We start from the raw sequence: 13,393 nt of genomic DNA, 5'->3' as shown, positions 1-13,393 counted from the left end.
CACTTGACCTTGCAGATGGCATGGTTCTTCCTGTTCCCGCCTGGGGGCTCAGGTGGCATCTTGCCTCCACGTGCGCCTCCTGACGTTGGCAAGGTGGTTGGGTCTCACCATCTTCATCTTGTTCGCTTCTTTCCGTGACTGGGGGACATGGTGGTGTCAGCCCATCTTACGGAAATGAAGACGGGCTTGGAGAAGTTCGGAACCTGCCAGGATCACACGCTATAAGCGACAGAGTTAGCTTTCCCTGTTCCCTTGCCGCCGCGGGCCGAGGGCATGTGCGGTCAGTGAGGAGAACCAGCTGCCGTCCCTCTGGTGGTGGTGAGGAGTGTGCCGGGCAGTGCACGGTCGGGAGACAGGACGGGTGGGAGCACAGCTGACCTGTGGTGAGCACGGGCCACGACCTCGGGGTGCCGGTCACTGTTCCCACCCTACGGACAGGACGCTGAGACCCTGAGAATGTGCGTGACTGGCCCGGGGCCTCCAGTGGTGCTGGTGCTGGGCCAGGACCTGTGACTTGGCTCCGCGCAGCTTAGGAGGGGGGCGCGGGGTCTGGCTCGGGGCCAGCCCCCCTCCGCTCCCACCCGCCTGGCACTGCTTGCTTCCTCCCGCCCACGCCGGGAAGGGGAGGTGATAATTGCTGCCTTGGACTCGTAGCACTTGTCAACAGATTTTGTAGATCCTTTATCTTACATTCATCTCTTCACGTATTTATGTATTTAAAGGCCTGCGCCGACTCCCGGGGGAAGAGGTTCGCCCGTGTTAGCGTGGTGTGTAGGAAGAATGGCGGCTTTGGAAGGAGAGCCGGGTTAGCGTGGGCTTCACCATCCCGCGTGTGGGCCCAGACGGTCACCCTCCTTAACGGAGAGTGAGCGAGCCCACCTCGCGGGCTGTGAGCAAAACTAGAGAAAGAGAGTGCTTGGCCTCATGCCGTGTCCCCCAACAGCTCCGGTGCTGGCGGTGGTGGCGGCTGTCGATGCTGTTGGTCCCGTTACCACCAGGGCCTCCTGCAGGACGCCACCTGACGTCAGCCCTCCTAGGCGCAGTCGCACACATGGCTTTCGCAGCATCACGTGCCCGCCCGTGTTGGCACTTGTCACAAGTGTGCTGAGGTTCTTCCTTGTGGGATTTGTTGGTTTCAGTGCCCGGCCAAGTGCAGTGCCGCGCATCCATGCAGAAGCTCTCACCGTCCGTCCGCTTTGTCCCCGGGCCTGGCACGGGCGGGCCATCGTGGCCTCTGAAAGTGTGCGGGAGACAAGGGAGCCTCTAGACCGTTCTCCCCCCTGCCGCTGTGGGGGGGCCCACAGGAGGAGGGTCTGCCGGGAGGACGAGCGCGGTCCCATAACTGCCACCCAGAGACACTTGCTCACCGGGTCTGCAGGGTCGCCCCAGCCCAGTGGGCCCTGAAGCCCCCGGTGTCCCACGTGGCACCTCCGCTGGCATCAACCTAGCCAGCACTCTGCCCTGCGACCACCCTGAGCTGCACGGGACGTGGGATGGTGGTCTTCCTTTCAGGCAGACGTCAGGGTCCCATAATGCTGGTACAGCAGAACACAGGCACGTGGCCGCCTCTGCAGCGCCTTCCAGGACAACTGGCCTAGAGAGCGCTGGGGATGGGCGGCCGCAGAGGAGTCTGTGAGCCACGGCCAGGTGCAGTCCAGTCCCGTCCCCGTTGCCCACACTCACGGGAGGGGCTCACCCCGAGCTGTATACTAGCGCTGGGTGAGTGGGGTGGCAGCTGCACCCGCCGTCTGTCCGTGTGCCGGCGCCGACTTCTGGAGGATCCCACCGGGCCCTGCCTCTAGGACAGCACTGTCTGGGTCAGGAGGAGGGCGTTGTGGTCAGGGTCAGCACCCAGACCGAACTGAGGTCACCCACCCTGGGGCAGGGGAGAGGTGAGGAGGCCCCACTGCAGCTCGGGGGATGGAGTCGGCCAGGGAGAAAGCTGTTCCAGCCCTGGCTTCTGGCGGCCTCTTCCACGCGCCCGGGCTCGGGCGGCAGCGTCCCTCTCCTGGTTCTGTGTGTCTGCCCTGCAGCGCCTCTGTGCTGGAGTTGGAGCTGGATCCCTGGCTTCCTGGCCTGGCTGTTCCAGCCCCGGCGTCCTCCTCTGTGATATGGGCTCACGGCCACCCCGTGCAGGGTGGTCGGGAGCGTCAGAGACAGCTGGCTCCATGGAGCTGTGACACATGTGAGGCGAGGAGCACTGGCCGCCAGGCTGCCCTCCCATGGCTCTGCCTGTCCTCTGCCCTTTCCTGTTGCCCTTTTGATTTCACACACATGCGCGTGCGCGCGTACACACACAATCACTCATACACACACATACGTTCATACACACGTTCGTATACACATACATTCACATTTGTGTACACACACACTTGTTCACATACCTTCACACACATGCATGCATTCACATACACACATTCACACACACGCTCACACATATTCACATACACATGTACACACTCGCGCACATACACCCACGCGGACTGCGGGAGGGTGGGGAGCAGGATGTGCCATTTCTGGCATCCTAACGGGGGGAGGGGCCGTGGGGTACCGATCAATAATATTTGTTGTTGCACATTCTCAGTCAAATTACAAATGTACACATGAAGCCGTGGCTCTGGTGTGGGTCCCGTTCCCGCCTCCTGCCCTCCCTCACCTCTGCAGGGTGCCCAGGGTGGGGGCAGCCCCCCTACAGACACCCCCAAACCCCTACTCCGGATCTGACACTTCAGGGGAGGATTCCAGCTCACTTGTGCCCAGGTTGCCCCGTCAGAGAGCGAATTAAGTTCATTGAACGGAAAAGCCACCATTTTATTGAATTTCAAAATTTGTAAGTTAAAGAAATTAATAAAGAATAAAACAACTTAAAAGTATCCCTCGGGCTTGGTCAGGGATCCCTGGTCCGAGCGAGGGGGGTTTTGTGGGGCGTGGAGTCCCTGGTGGTGTCTGTGCCCTGCTCTGTGTGGTGTCCACCCCTTGTGTGCACGGCCCCTGCCCGGCAGCCACACCTCCGGCCTGTGACCAGCTCTGGGACAGGCTTTCGGGGACTCACAGTCCCCACACAAGAAGTGAGGGTTTGTGTTCGTGCTCCTGGGGGCATTTTGTGGGGGTTCACAAAGAGGCCCGTGACTCCCGAGAGCTGGGAACCTGGAGACTGTGCTCTGCAGGGTCTTCCATGTGGCCGCGAGTTGGGCGGGGCAGTGGGGTCCTGCTGAATGCTCCCTGCAGCTAGACCTGGGATGGCCAGAGGGGTACACGGGTGGAAGGGCAGGGACCCGTGTCCACCTGTCCCTCATCCCTGCTCCCCGTTTGCAGCAGCCTCCAGCGCCCCATGGCCCTGTGGGTATGTCCCCCAGCGACAGGGTGCAGGCCCCAGCCCACGGCCCCGTCAGGGCTGCAGAGCCCAGGCTGCCGCCTCCTCTCCCCTCGCCAAGAGCTGGGGGCTGGGGGACACGCAGACTCCCTGAGCCTCTGGGCGTCTGGGAGCTCAGGCTCAGCCTTGAGGAGGGGCCGGGAGGAAGAGGCGGCCTGGGCCTGGTGGCAGCGAGGTGTGCCTGTGGTAACGGGGTGTGTCTCTGTCATCAGCAGAGTCCTGGGGCCCCTTTTGCGGAGCTGGCAGACAATGAGAAGATCTTTAACGGGAGTGACAGCATGTGGCAGGGCCAGGAGCAGGCGCTGCTTCCGGAGATCACTGAGGAGGACCTGGAGGCCATCCGGCTGCGCGAGGAGGCCATCCTGCAGATCGAGGTGAGGGCCTGGCATGCGTGCGTGGGAGTGTGTGAGTGAGTGTGCAGGTGGCCTCCTGTCCCGTGGTGCTGGACGTGCACTCAGAGCTCAGCAATTGGACGCCTTGGCGGGGACATGCTGCCTCTGTCGATGGTGGGGTCTGAGCCCCCCGTGTGTGTGACCTTGGGCACTGGGGTCTGAGCCCTTGCGTGAGACCGTGTGTGGTGGGGTCTGGGCCCCGCATGTGTGTGACCATGGGCGGTGGGGTCCGAGCCCCGACCTGTGCCATGGGCACGCTCCATCCTCCCTCTGGGCCTCGGTCTCCTCATCTGCAGGCAGAGGAGGAGGAGGAGTAGCCTGCCCACCCTGAGCTCCCAGAGGCCGGGTTTCAGCAATGAAGGTCCCCTACAAGCAGCTTCTTCTAGATAAACAGGGGCCTGGACAAGTTGGTAAACTGAGTCACCGGCTCAGAACCCATCGCCATGTCGCCAACTAGTAGATCTTATGTCCCGGAAGGAGGTGGATGCCCCACGGGAGGCAGAGTTGGGCCCCCGTACTTTGGGGCCCTCCCGCTTGGGCCTGTGGGGTGCTGTTTCTCAGGGTCTTTGTGCGGGCCCCTGCTCTCCTCACCCCGTCCTCGCTCCTCAGAATGCGCTGCTCCTGGCCTGGCCCTGGCAGGAGGCAGCGCGGGGCTGCTCTTGGGAAGACAGGACTCCCTGTTGCTGGGACGATCCAGAGAAGGACCAAACACACGCACACGTCTTGATCCCTCTGTGGCAGCAGGACCTGCTTTTCCCGGAGAAGCTGAGAAACAGATCCAGGAGCTGTTGCCCCTAGTGACTCGGGGTGCTGGGGGCCCAAGAGGCCGGGGGACGCCTCCTTCCTTTAGCTCAGGAACTGAAACCTTCTTACAAGAGCCCCCACAGCCCCTCGGGCACACCGCTGGGGAGTCTGGACCCCTGTGCGTGGTGGGATGAAGGGGGCGGAGGAGGGGGGCTGCTCTTGATCGACTTGGCGTTGTCCTGGCCCCCAGGGAGTGGACGTGCAGGTGCCCCATTGGCCCCCAGGTGTGAGGACACAGGCAGTCTGAGGGCTGCCCCCCAGGAAAGGCTGGGAGCTCCTGAGCAGATGGGCGCTAACTCCTGAGGCTGAAGCCGCAGGATGGGCCATGGGTTCCAAGCAGCATCTTGCTTGGGGCCAGCTGGTGCCTTGGACAGCCTGCTGGTGGCTGAGGGGCTGAGGGGCAGCCATGCCGCTTGGCAGCCCCAGGGTGGGGTTCAGAGGGGGAAGCTGGGCCCCGTGTGAGCGAGGTTCTCACTCGTCAGGCAGCAGGCCCTGGCGTTGCTCTGGTTCTCTGTGTGGTGAGTACGGGGACAGGGGTGGGCTTTACAGGGGCGAGGGGGCCCCACGTGGAGGCCCCTGCAGTACTTCAGCTGGGGCCTGGGCCCAGCGGGAGAGGAGCCGGGGCTCTGGGCTGACCGGGGACTGCGGCTGACGTGGGGCTGGCCTGAATCCCTCAGTCTTGTATGTGGCCCTCAGAGCCGAGCTGGGGGTGAGCAGGGGGCCCGTGGGTAGTGGCCAGCCTCGCCTGTTAGCCTCGGTCTTCTCATCTGCAGCATGGCAGCAGGTGCCGGAGGCTGGAGGGTGATGGCGTGGACATCGGCGGCATGGGTTTGGAAGGCAGTGAGCACCACAGCTCCCTGCCTCCCTGGCTGTGGTCTTTGAAAATGGGAAAGACAAACACAAATTGTCATTAGCCTTTAGAAAGCCTTGCTCCAGGTTTAGAGCCTGTCCTGGAGACAGAGCATCTCAAACGTGACTAATGAGGGAGGGGCCCCGGTGTGAGCCAGGAGCGCGGGGAGGGAGGCAGCAGAGGCCCAGCCGGGGCCCGAGGGGCACGCAGGCATCCCCAGGCCCCTCCAGGATGGCCCAGAGCCCAACTGCTCAGGGTTCTCGGGAGTTGTCTCTGCACAGCCACCGCGGCCTGCAGGGGTTTGGGCTGCCGTCCTGGGCCGGTGTTTTGGGGAGGGGGCTGTGGGAACAGCCGCGGGAAGGCACACATTGGGGTTCACACCTTGGCCGGTTGCAGACTTTCCATGTGGAACTGAGCTAGCCACTTACCACCCCCCACTCCATCCACCCACCGGCCTCCCACCCCACCCCTCCACTCCATCCCCCCATGACCCCCCCCCGACCCCTCACTCTGTCCCCCACTGCATTCCCCCACTCCACCCTGCCACCAGACCCCCAATCCATCCCCCTACTCTGTCCCCGCACCAGCTGCCCACATCCCCGTGGCTTTTCGATTTGCACAATTGTGTGCATTCACGAAGACGCCCGAGGTGACACTTGGTGTCTGGGAACGCCCTTTCAGGCTCTTGTTTGCTCTCAGGGACTTACCTTATTGGGTGGGTGGTGGGGGGTGTAGACAGACGGGGAAACTGAGGCCCAGAGAATGGAATCAAGTCACAGCAGCAGGTTAACGTCACGTCCGATTCCTTCCTGCTTCGAGGCCTCTGGCAGGCATTTATGGGGTGAACGCTGGGCCTGGCGCAGGGCTGGCGCTGAGGGTGCAGAGCTGGTGGCTCCTCTCGGTGTCCCTTCTTTCCTTTCTTGCCCTCCTCCTCCCCAGATCATCCTGTGGGAAGTGACAAAGTGCCGGATGGGGAGACCACGTCCTGGCTTTAGGCCCAAGTCTGCACTAACTAGCTGGGTGACCTTGAAGCCGCCACTTGCCTCAGTGGTTTTATCTGTGAAATGGGTGGGGCGAGGGATGGTCTCTCTCTCCAAGGCCCTGCCTGCACAGGGGGCCCTCTGTGGGCTGTCAGGGCAGCCGATGGGCACCTTGGCTCACTAGCAAGGGACCTGGTGGTGAATGGGCAGGAGACTGGAGACCACGGGTGCTGGGCCTCCCTCAATGATTCTGGGCGCTTGCTTAGCTCAGTGTGCCCACCGGGACCTGGCCTGTTAGGTTCTGAGTGAAGGTGTCCTGCCCCCGGGGCCTCTGTAGAGACCTGCCCCCAACCTCCCTGGGCAGCCCCGTCCTCTGTCAGCACAGTGTCCTTTGAGACCCTTTGGGGGCTCCCCATCTGTGAACACAACGTCCTGTGCCCCTTCCTTGGCCTGGATGCCCCCGAGATGGCCCCACTGTTCTCCTCCCCCCGCCCCTCCCGGGACGCCCACAACATGCCTCCCCAGCTCAGGGGCTTTGTGCCACGGCTCCTGCTGCCTGGAGCCCCTCCCCAGACCTCGACGTTGCTGGTGCCACCCCCCCACCCCGCTCTGCTCTCTGCCCACCTCAGCACGCCCAGAGGCTCTGGTTGGTTTGGTTGTTCGCCAAGTTACTGTCTGTCTGTCCACCAGAACAGGGACCCCTTCTGTCTGGCGTTGGGCGCGATCCCCAGGGCCTGCAGTAGCTGGCTTGACGCATGTGTGTTGAATGAACCCATAAAACTGGCAAGTCCCCCACAACGATAGAGGCCTGTCCTGTGTCCCTGCCTGGGCTGCCCACCTCCAGGCCAGGTCAGGACCCCCGCGGGCAGCCTCTCACCCTCATGCAGCTCCCACTTGGGAAGTTGCTCCCGTCTCTCGGCTCACTGTCCAGGCAGGTCTCTGTCTGCTGGCCTGGCCCTGGGCCCGCTTTTCGGCAATGTCACTGTCCAGGGGCGTGATGGGGGCCTGGAGCCCTGGGGACACAGTGGGCACCCAGCTCCTGCTCCTCGCTGGCCACCGTGTGGGACACCTGCACGGTGCTGGCACCTGCTGCCCCTGCACTTTACCTGTCCTGCCCCCACGCCGGGTCCCTGTGCCTGTGGCCACATGCCTGGCTGAGAAAGCTCCATGTGCTGTCACCCTACCCCTCGCCTCCGTCCAGCCCTGCTTGTTCCACACCCCTTACAGAACTGCCGGGCCCTGGGGATGTGGGTGCCCCACAGGCCCAGGTTGCTCACAGGTGGCCCTCCCTGGCCTGAGTGCGCCTGCCCCGGGGTGTGGTCTCAGCTGCACTCTGTCCTGACCCCTGGCCTCCCGGGCCTGGACCACGCATGCTCTCCCAGCCTGGGCTCCATCTTGGTGCTGCTGTGTGCTAGCAGTGTGGCCAGGGCAGTTCCGGGCCCTCCCTGGCCTCAGTTTCCCTCCTGTGAGAAGTGCTGGGCCTTCTCTCATGGGAGCTGCTGATGTGCGAGGAGTGTTAGGGAGCGTGTGCGGGGCTGTGCCGCGGGTGTGCGGCCAGGGTTGGAGGCACCCCCTCCCCAAGAGCCTCCCCCATGGGCTGCAGGCCGGGGGTGGGCTGCCCGGTGGGTAGCGCCAGTCCTGCTTTTCCCTGTGCCCTGTACATCGGGCTTCTTCTCTTTCGCTTCCTGTAGAAGAATGGAGTTGAGAAAGCAAAATCAGCTACGTGCAGGGGGAGGCGGCCCGGGCGGCTAAGAGCTGTGTCCCTGGGGGTTTTGGTCGCCGGCTCACTGCCCGGAGAGCGGCTGCGGGTGGCCCTCTGGCTCCCGGTACAGGAGACCTCTCTCGACAGCCCCTGCCAGCCCGAGAGCGGGGTGGGGACCCTGGGGCTGCGAAGGGTGGAGTGGCCACTGAGAGCAGGAGCTGCCTCAGCCCAGGCACATGCGTCCCGGATGCACTCACATTGCGGCAGGACGTCACTACGGACTTCCTGATGGGAGACGCCACACGGCTGGGGCCCATGCGATCTGACCCCTCGCCTGGGCACCGCTGGCAGCCCTGGCGTTGGACCCCGCTTCGCCCGGCCCCTCCTGGGCGAGGTGCGACAGGAGGGCCACACCAGGCCAAGCTGACCTCCGCACGTGCAGGAGCTGGATCTCGGGGCCCCACCTCCCGCCCAGTGCTTGGCCTCCTCTCTGGGGCTCCTCCCTGCCCCTTCTTCAGAGGCCGCTGGTCTCTCTGGCCTCCCAGCCCAAGGCACCTGCCTGACTCTGGTCCTGGGCGGGCCAGGCCTTGGGGCCCCACACCCCTCAGGACCCGGAGCGTCAGCGTGTCAGGTGCAGGCGGCTCGTAGCCTCCCAGCCGGGGCCTTGTCTGGAGTGGAGAGAAGAGGGAAAGGCCATTTCCTTCTCATTGTTGGGAGCGCGCGCTTTAATTGGGTTTGAGCGGTGCGGGAGGCTGGGTGTAGGTGGGAGGAAGCAAGATGGCTGGGGCGTGAGGAGGCGTCTGGGCGCCCAATTAAGGAGGAGCTGCTGCCCTTCTGCACCGTGGGCCAGCCGGCAACCAGGCAGCTGGCAGCTCTATCCCCAGGCCTGTCTGCTGCCCCTCAGCAGTCTGTCTTTCCACTGCAGCTGTGCCAGAGCTGGTGCAGACACCGCCAACCTGCCCCACCTCCTCTACAGCTTGGCCCTCCCCTCCCTGGAGTCTGGCCTGCAAGGCCGAGTCCCCACTGCCCTTTTCCAGTGGCCCTGTCCCCTCCATCCTGTGCCTTGTGCAGCTGAGCATGCAGGGACCATGAAAGGAGAGCTGGGTCCCTGTGGCCACACGGCAAGGCCACGGCCAGCCTGGGCAGAGCCAGCTCTCCCAGCCGGCACCCCTCGCATCCCTTCCAGCCTCAGGTCCCCTCTCTGAGCCTGTGTCCTAGTCCTGTGGGGCAGTCAGAAATGGGGTACCCTCTGATAATGGGCTGCAGGGTGCTTTGCAGACTGGAAGGTGGGGCACCCCTGGGTGGTACTGTGGTGACACCTGGGCTGCAGGCAGAGTTGAGGACCGGGTGACGGAGCTGCCTCTCTGGAGGGGCAGGAGGGGTGCCCGCAGGTCCACATGAAACCCCTGCACATGCTGAGCCCCCAGGTGAGCCCCCTTTCTGGGAGCACCCCTCCTCCCAGAGGAGTAGAAGGGAAGGGCTCTGGGGCTGCGGGCGAAGGGGTCCCCGGCTTCCTCCTCCTCCTGGGAACAGGGCTGCCTTCGCGCCCATGGTCTCCCTCTGGCCTCTCTGTTCCCCGAGGCTGCCCCAGGAGATGTCCTTACGGCTGCGGCCGGCTCCCTCCGCGTGGCACTTGGGGCCCTCGCTGTTGCCCCAGATACTAAGGGTGACCTCTGCTCCGTCCCGACAAGGCTGCCTGCTCAACTCTGCCAGTGGCTCCTGCACCCCTGTGCGCCTGCTGCCCTCCCCTCTGCTTCCCTCGGGCTGGCTCTGATCCACGTTCTCTGCAGCCGGCCCTCTCCGGCCCCTGGGGCAGCTCGGTCCTGCCTCCCAGCCCCAGACTTCCTTGCTCCCCTCACAGGTGAGTCCTCCTTGTTGCCCCCTGGGTGGGCTGCCCCTGTCCCTTCTCCCCGAGTGGGGCCAAGGTCACCCACGCCAGGACTGGGCCAGTGTGCTCTCCTTTGCTGCCCCCAGTTGACTCCCTGCCTGCCAGGCCCCGTGGGGGGATGCTCTCTTGGGGCCCCTGTGGACAGGCAGCCAGTGCCCACTGACAGGACCCAGTCAGCCGAGACCACCCATGGTCCGACGTGGCCTGTCACCACCAGAGCAGCTGGTTCTGGCGCGAAGAGCAGTCTCACTGCAGATAGCGGGCAGGGCAGGGTCTGGAGGGATGGCGGAGGAGGGAGAGGCCGCTCCTGGACACACGGGGAAGCTTCCTGTCCCCTCTTGGGGAGAGGGGCTGGCCGGCCTCGGGCACCTCCTGGCCACAGAGGGGAAGTGGGAGTCTGGCCCTGGGTCCCAGGCTCAGCCGTGCAACTGCCTGGCCACGGGCCTGAGGGGGTTCTCTGCTGGAAGCCTCAGTTTGTTTATCTGTAAAATGGGTGACACCCATCTCTCAGGCTGTTGGGAGGTTAAGTGAACATGAGACCTCAGTCAGCCCGAAGGTGAGAATGCTGCTGCAGAGTTGAACTGCCTGGCGGGACTCTCACCTGAGAAGGGCGAGGGAGGCTGGGGCTGTGGCTGTGGGTGACAGCAGGCCCCTCCCAGCTCCTGCCGGCCTTCCCCTCCCCCACGCAGACCCTGCAGCCCACCCTGACTAAGGGTCGGCCCCCTGGGGCTGTTCTGCAGTGAGAGGGTGCTGAGGCTGAGCTGAGCCCAGTGCTCTCACAATAGCGGCCGAGGTGGGACCTCCCAGGAGGTGTTTGTGTTTTCCTGGAGAAGGAAGGCTCTCCAGTCTCCAGGTGCTGGGGTCCTCCCCGCGTCTTGGGGCATCCAGGCTTTTTATTTTTTCTGATCTAGCCTTGGAAGTCACGCAGCCAGATCTCTGGCACACACTGTTGGCTAAGGCAGTTATGAAGGCCTGTTTGGGCCCAAGGGAGGGACCACTGGCCCCAGCTCTTGATGGACACATGCCAGGGTCACTTTGTAGGAAGAGCAGGAGTGGTGGAGGTATGTGGCCCAGCCTTCTTCTGAGGGGGCAGCTGCACACCCCCATGACCGCTCATAGACCACGCCCCGCCCCCCGGCCCCTCCAGCACCCTGGCCCTCACGGCTCTGCAGATGTGCTGGCAGCTCCTGCTCCTTTGCACTTGCTGTCCTGAGCCTGGCACCTGGTTCCTCCAGACACTCGAGTGGCTTACTCCCTTTTACCACCAGGTTTGGACTCAAATGTTATCCCTCTAAGATTTTAGTCACCCCTCTGCTTGTCTAATGTACTATTTAATTATCTTATTGTTTATCTCCTTCCACAAGAATGTGAGCTCCATGGAGGCAGGAATTTTTGTCTGTTTTAGTTATTCCTGAAGGATGCACCACACTATCTGGGCACTCAATGACTATTTCTTGAACCAGCAAATGGATGGTGGACGGACGAATGGATAGATGGGTGGATGGACGGATGGGTGGATGGGTGGATGGACGGATGGATGGATGGGAGATGGATGGATGGGTGATGGGGGATGGATGGATGGGGGATGGGGGGTCGATGCATAGGACGTGGATAGATGGCAGGTGAATGGATGAATACGTTTTACGTATTGAGACTCCACAGAAGATTTGTATTTTAATAAAAAGGCTCTGCTGCCTTTGTTTATATGTGTCTTCTCATCAGCCCACACAAGAGCCCTGGGAGAGTGAGCACTCTCGTGTTATGGTTTTATCAAAGATGAAGCAGAGTCTTAGAGAAGTCATGTCACTTGGCCCAGGCCATGCAGCTTGTGTGGCAGAGCTGGGACTTGAGCCCAGGCGGCCTGACTCCAGAGCAGGGCTGTCCTGCCTGCGATGTTCTCACCCCTGCTTCTGGGTCAGCCTCTTTCCCAGATGAGAAGGATGCAGGAGGTCACCGAGGCCACCCCACGCAGTGGTGGCAGAGCCTAAGAGCCAGGAGTGGGAGGAGCCCACGAGGCCCAGCTTTGCCCGCCCACACGTTACTTAGCCCTGGTTGACGCTGACTCTTCCTGTCAGGAGGGCCGGGCAGTGTCCAGTCTCCCTGGGGCAGGGGTGGTTGAATGACACAGGCACGTGCCCCTGGCCACTGCCAGCATGAGCAGGCTTGCCAGGCACTGGTCTGGCTGGCTGAGCTGGACCCAGCGTCACCTGTCTGCTCCCAGCTGGCTCTCCTATTGCCCTCACTGCTGTGTCTGTGCCAGCCTCCCCCTGCCAAGCCCATCTCACCTGATCTCACCTGTGAGGGCTGGCGCTCCCTGCTGTCCTCTGGAGTGGCTGTGTCACCTGACCCAGGTGCAGGCTCAGAGTGCACCAGCTGCTCTGTTGCCATGGCTACCTGGCAGGCCTAGGAGGAAGGAGGCTGGGGATGAGGAGGGGGCCAGGAGGGACCTCCAGGCTGGACAGAGCCTCTCGGGCCCAGCTCCCACCCCTGTAGATGGCATGGTGCAGCTAGGATGCAGGGGGTGGTGGGTCTGGCTAGTATCTGACTATAAATACGTGAATAAATCAGTAACTAAAGTTTGGCTGTTCCATTAACTGGAATAGTTGTCTTTGTAGGTGGATGGTTGCCAAGATCCTAATTATAAGAAGAGATTGCGTGATAGAGAAAAATGCAGTGGTATTTTCTTTCTTTTCGTTCTTGAAAATGAAGGGAACACACATGCGTGCACACACACACACACACACACACGCACGCTAAGGTTTTATTATGTCCCGTGCAAGGTTATTATTCTGCGGTGCCAGTAAAAGAAGAGAAAGAAGATTCTGTGAGAGCTTTTAATGAGTTCTAGTTTTAGAAGCAATCACGAAAATAATTGCATGATTTAAACATTTACTAAGTTAAGGTGTTCTTTTAGTCTCTCCCTCGCTCTCCCGCTCCCTGGTGCCCACGCCCGGCACATGGTTCCCAGTGTCTGCCGCCCTCGGGTGCCACAGCTGGGCTGCTCCGCGTCCCTGAGGGCTCCATCCTAGGGCAGCTGTGCAGGGGCTTCTGGGCCCCCAGGGCAGGCCCCCCTCCCTTAGGCTGTGACCAGTCTGGCCTTGAGCTCGGACGCCAGGACTGAGGACTGGACTTCTTTCTGGAACTTGGTTCCCATTCAGGCTCCTGGTGGGGTCCAGATCTCTGGTGTATCCCTGAGGTGTGCCTGGGAGATGAGCTCCGCCTGCCCTGGCATCCTCGGTCAGGAGCTGAGGCCTCTCCGGGTGCTCAGGCGCCCAGCACAGTGACTGAGGGGACACCATCCGTGCCAGCTATCTGCACCCAGGCACTCCCTCTCTGTGCTGCTCCCTGCTGCTGAGGCTGCCCATCTGCACCTCTCTCTCACAGCCCTCCCTGTCCTGGCCCGT

General features: G+C 62.5%; 1 protein-coding gene across 3 annotated transcripts in view; it reads left to right on the top strand.

The window, feature by feature from the left end:
- TSNARE1 (t-SNARE domain containing 1) overlaps nt 1–13,393 on the top strand; it is a 122,424-nt gene that overhangs the window by 92,931 nt on the left and 16,100 nt on the right. For all 3 annotated transcript variants that reach the window (XM_058565021.1, XM_058565019.1, XM_058565018.1), the window contains one exon: nt 3,586–3,747. In XM_058565021.1, the coding sequence (XP_058421004.1) occupies nt 3,586–3,747 (162 nt within the window). The remainder of the gene's footprint in view (nt 1–3,585; nt 3,748–13,393) is intronic.

The sequence above is a fragment of the Diceros bicornis genome, chromosome 21 (genome assembly GCF_020826845.1).
Source record: "Diceros bicornis minor isolate mBicDic1 chromosome 21, mDicBic1.mat.cur, whole genome shotgun sequence".
NCBI lineage: Eukaryota > Metazoa > Chordata > Mammalia > Perissodactyla > Rhinocerotidae > Diceros > Diceros bicornis.
This window is presented reverse-complemented; position numbering and strand designations above follow the sequence as displayed.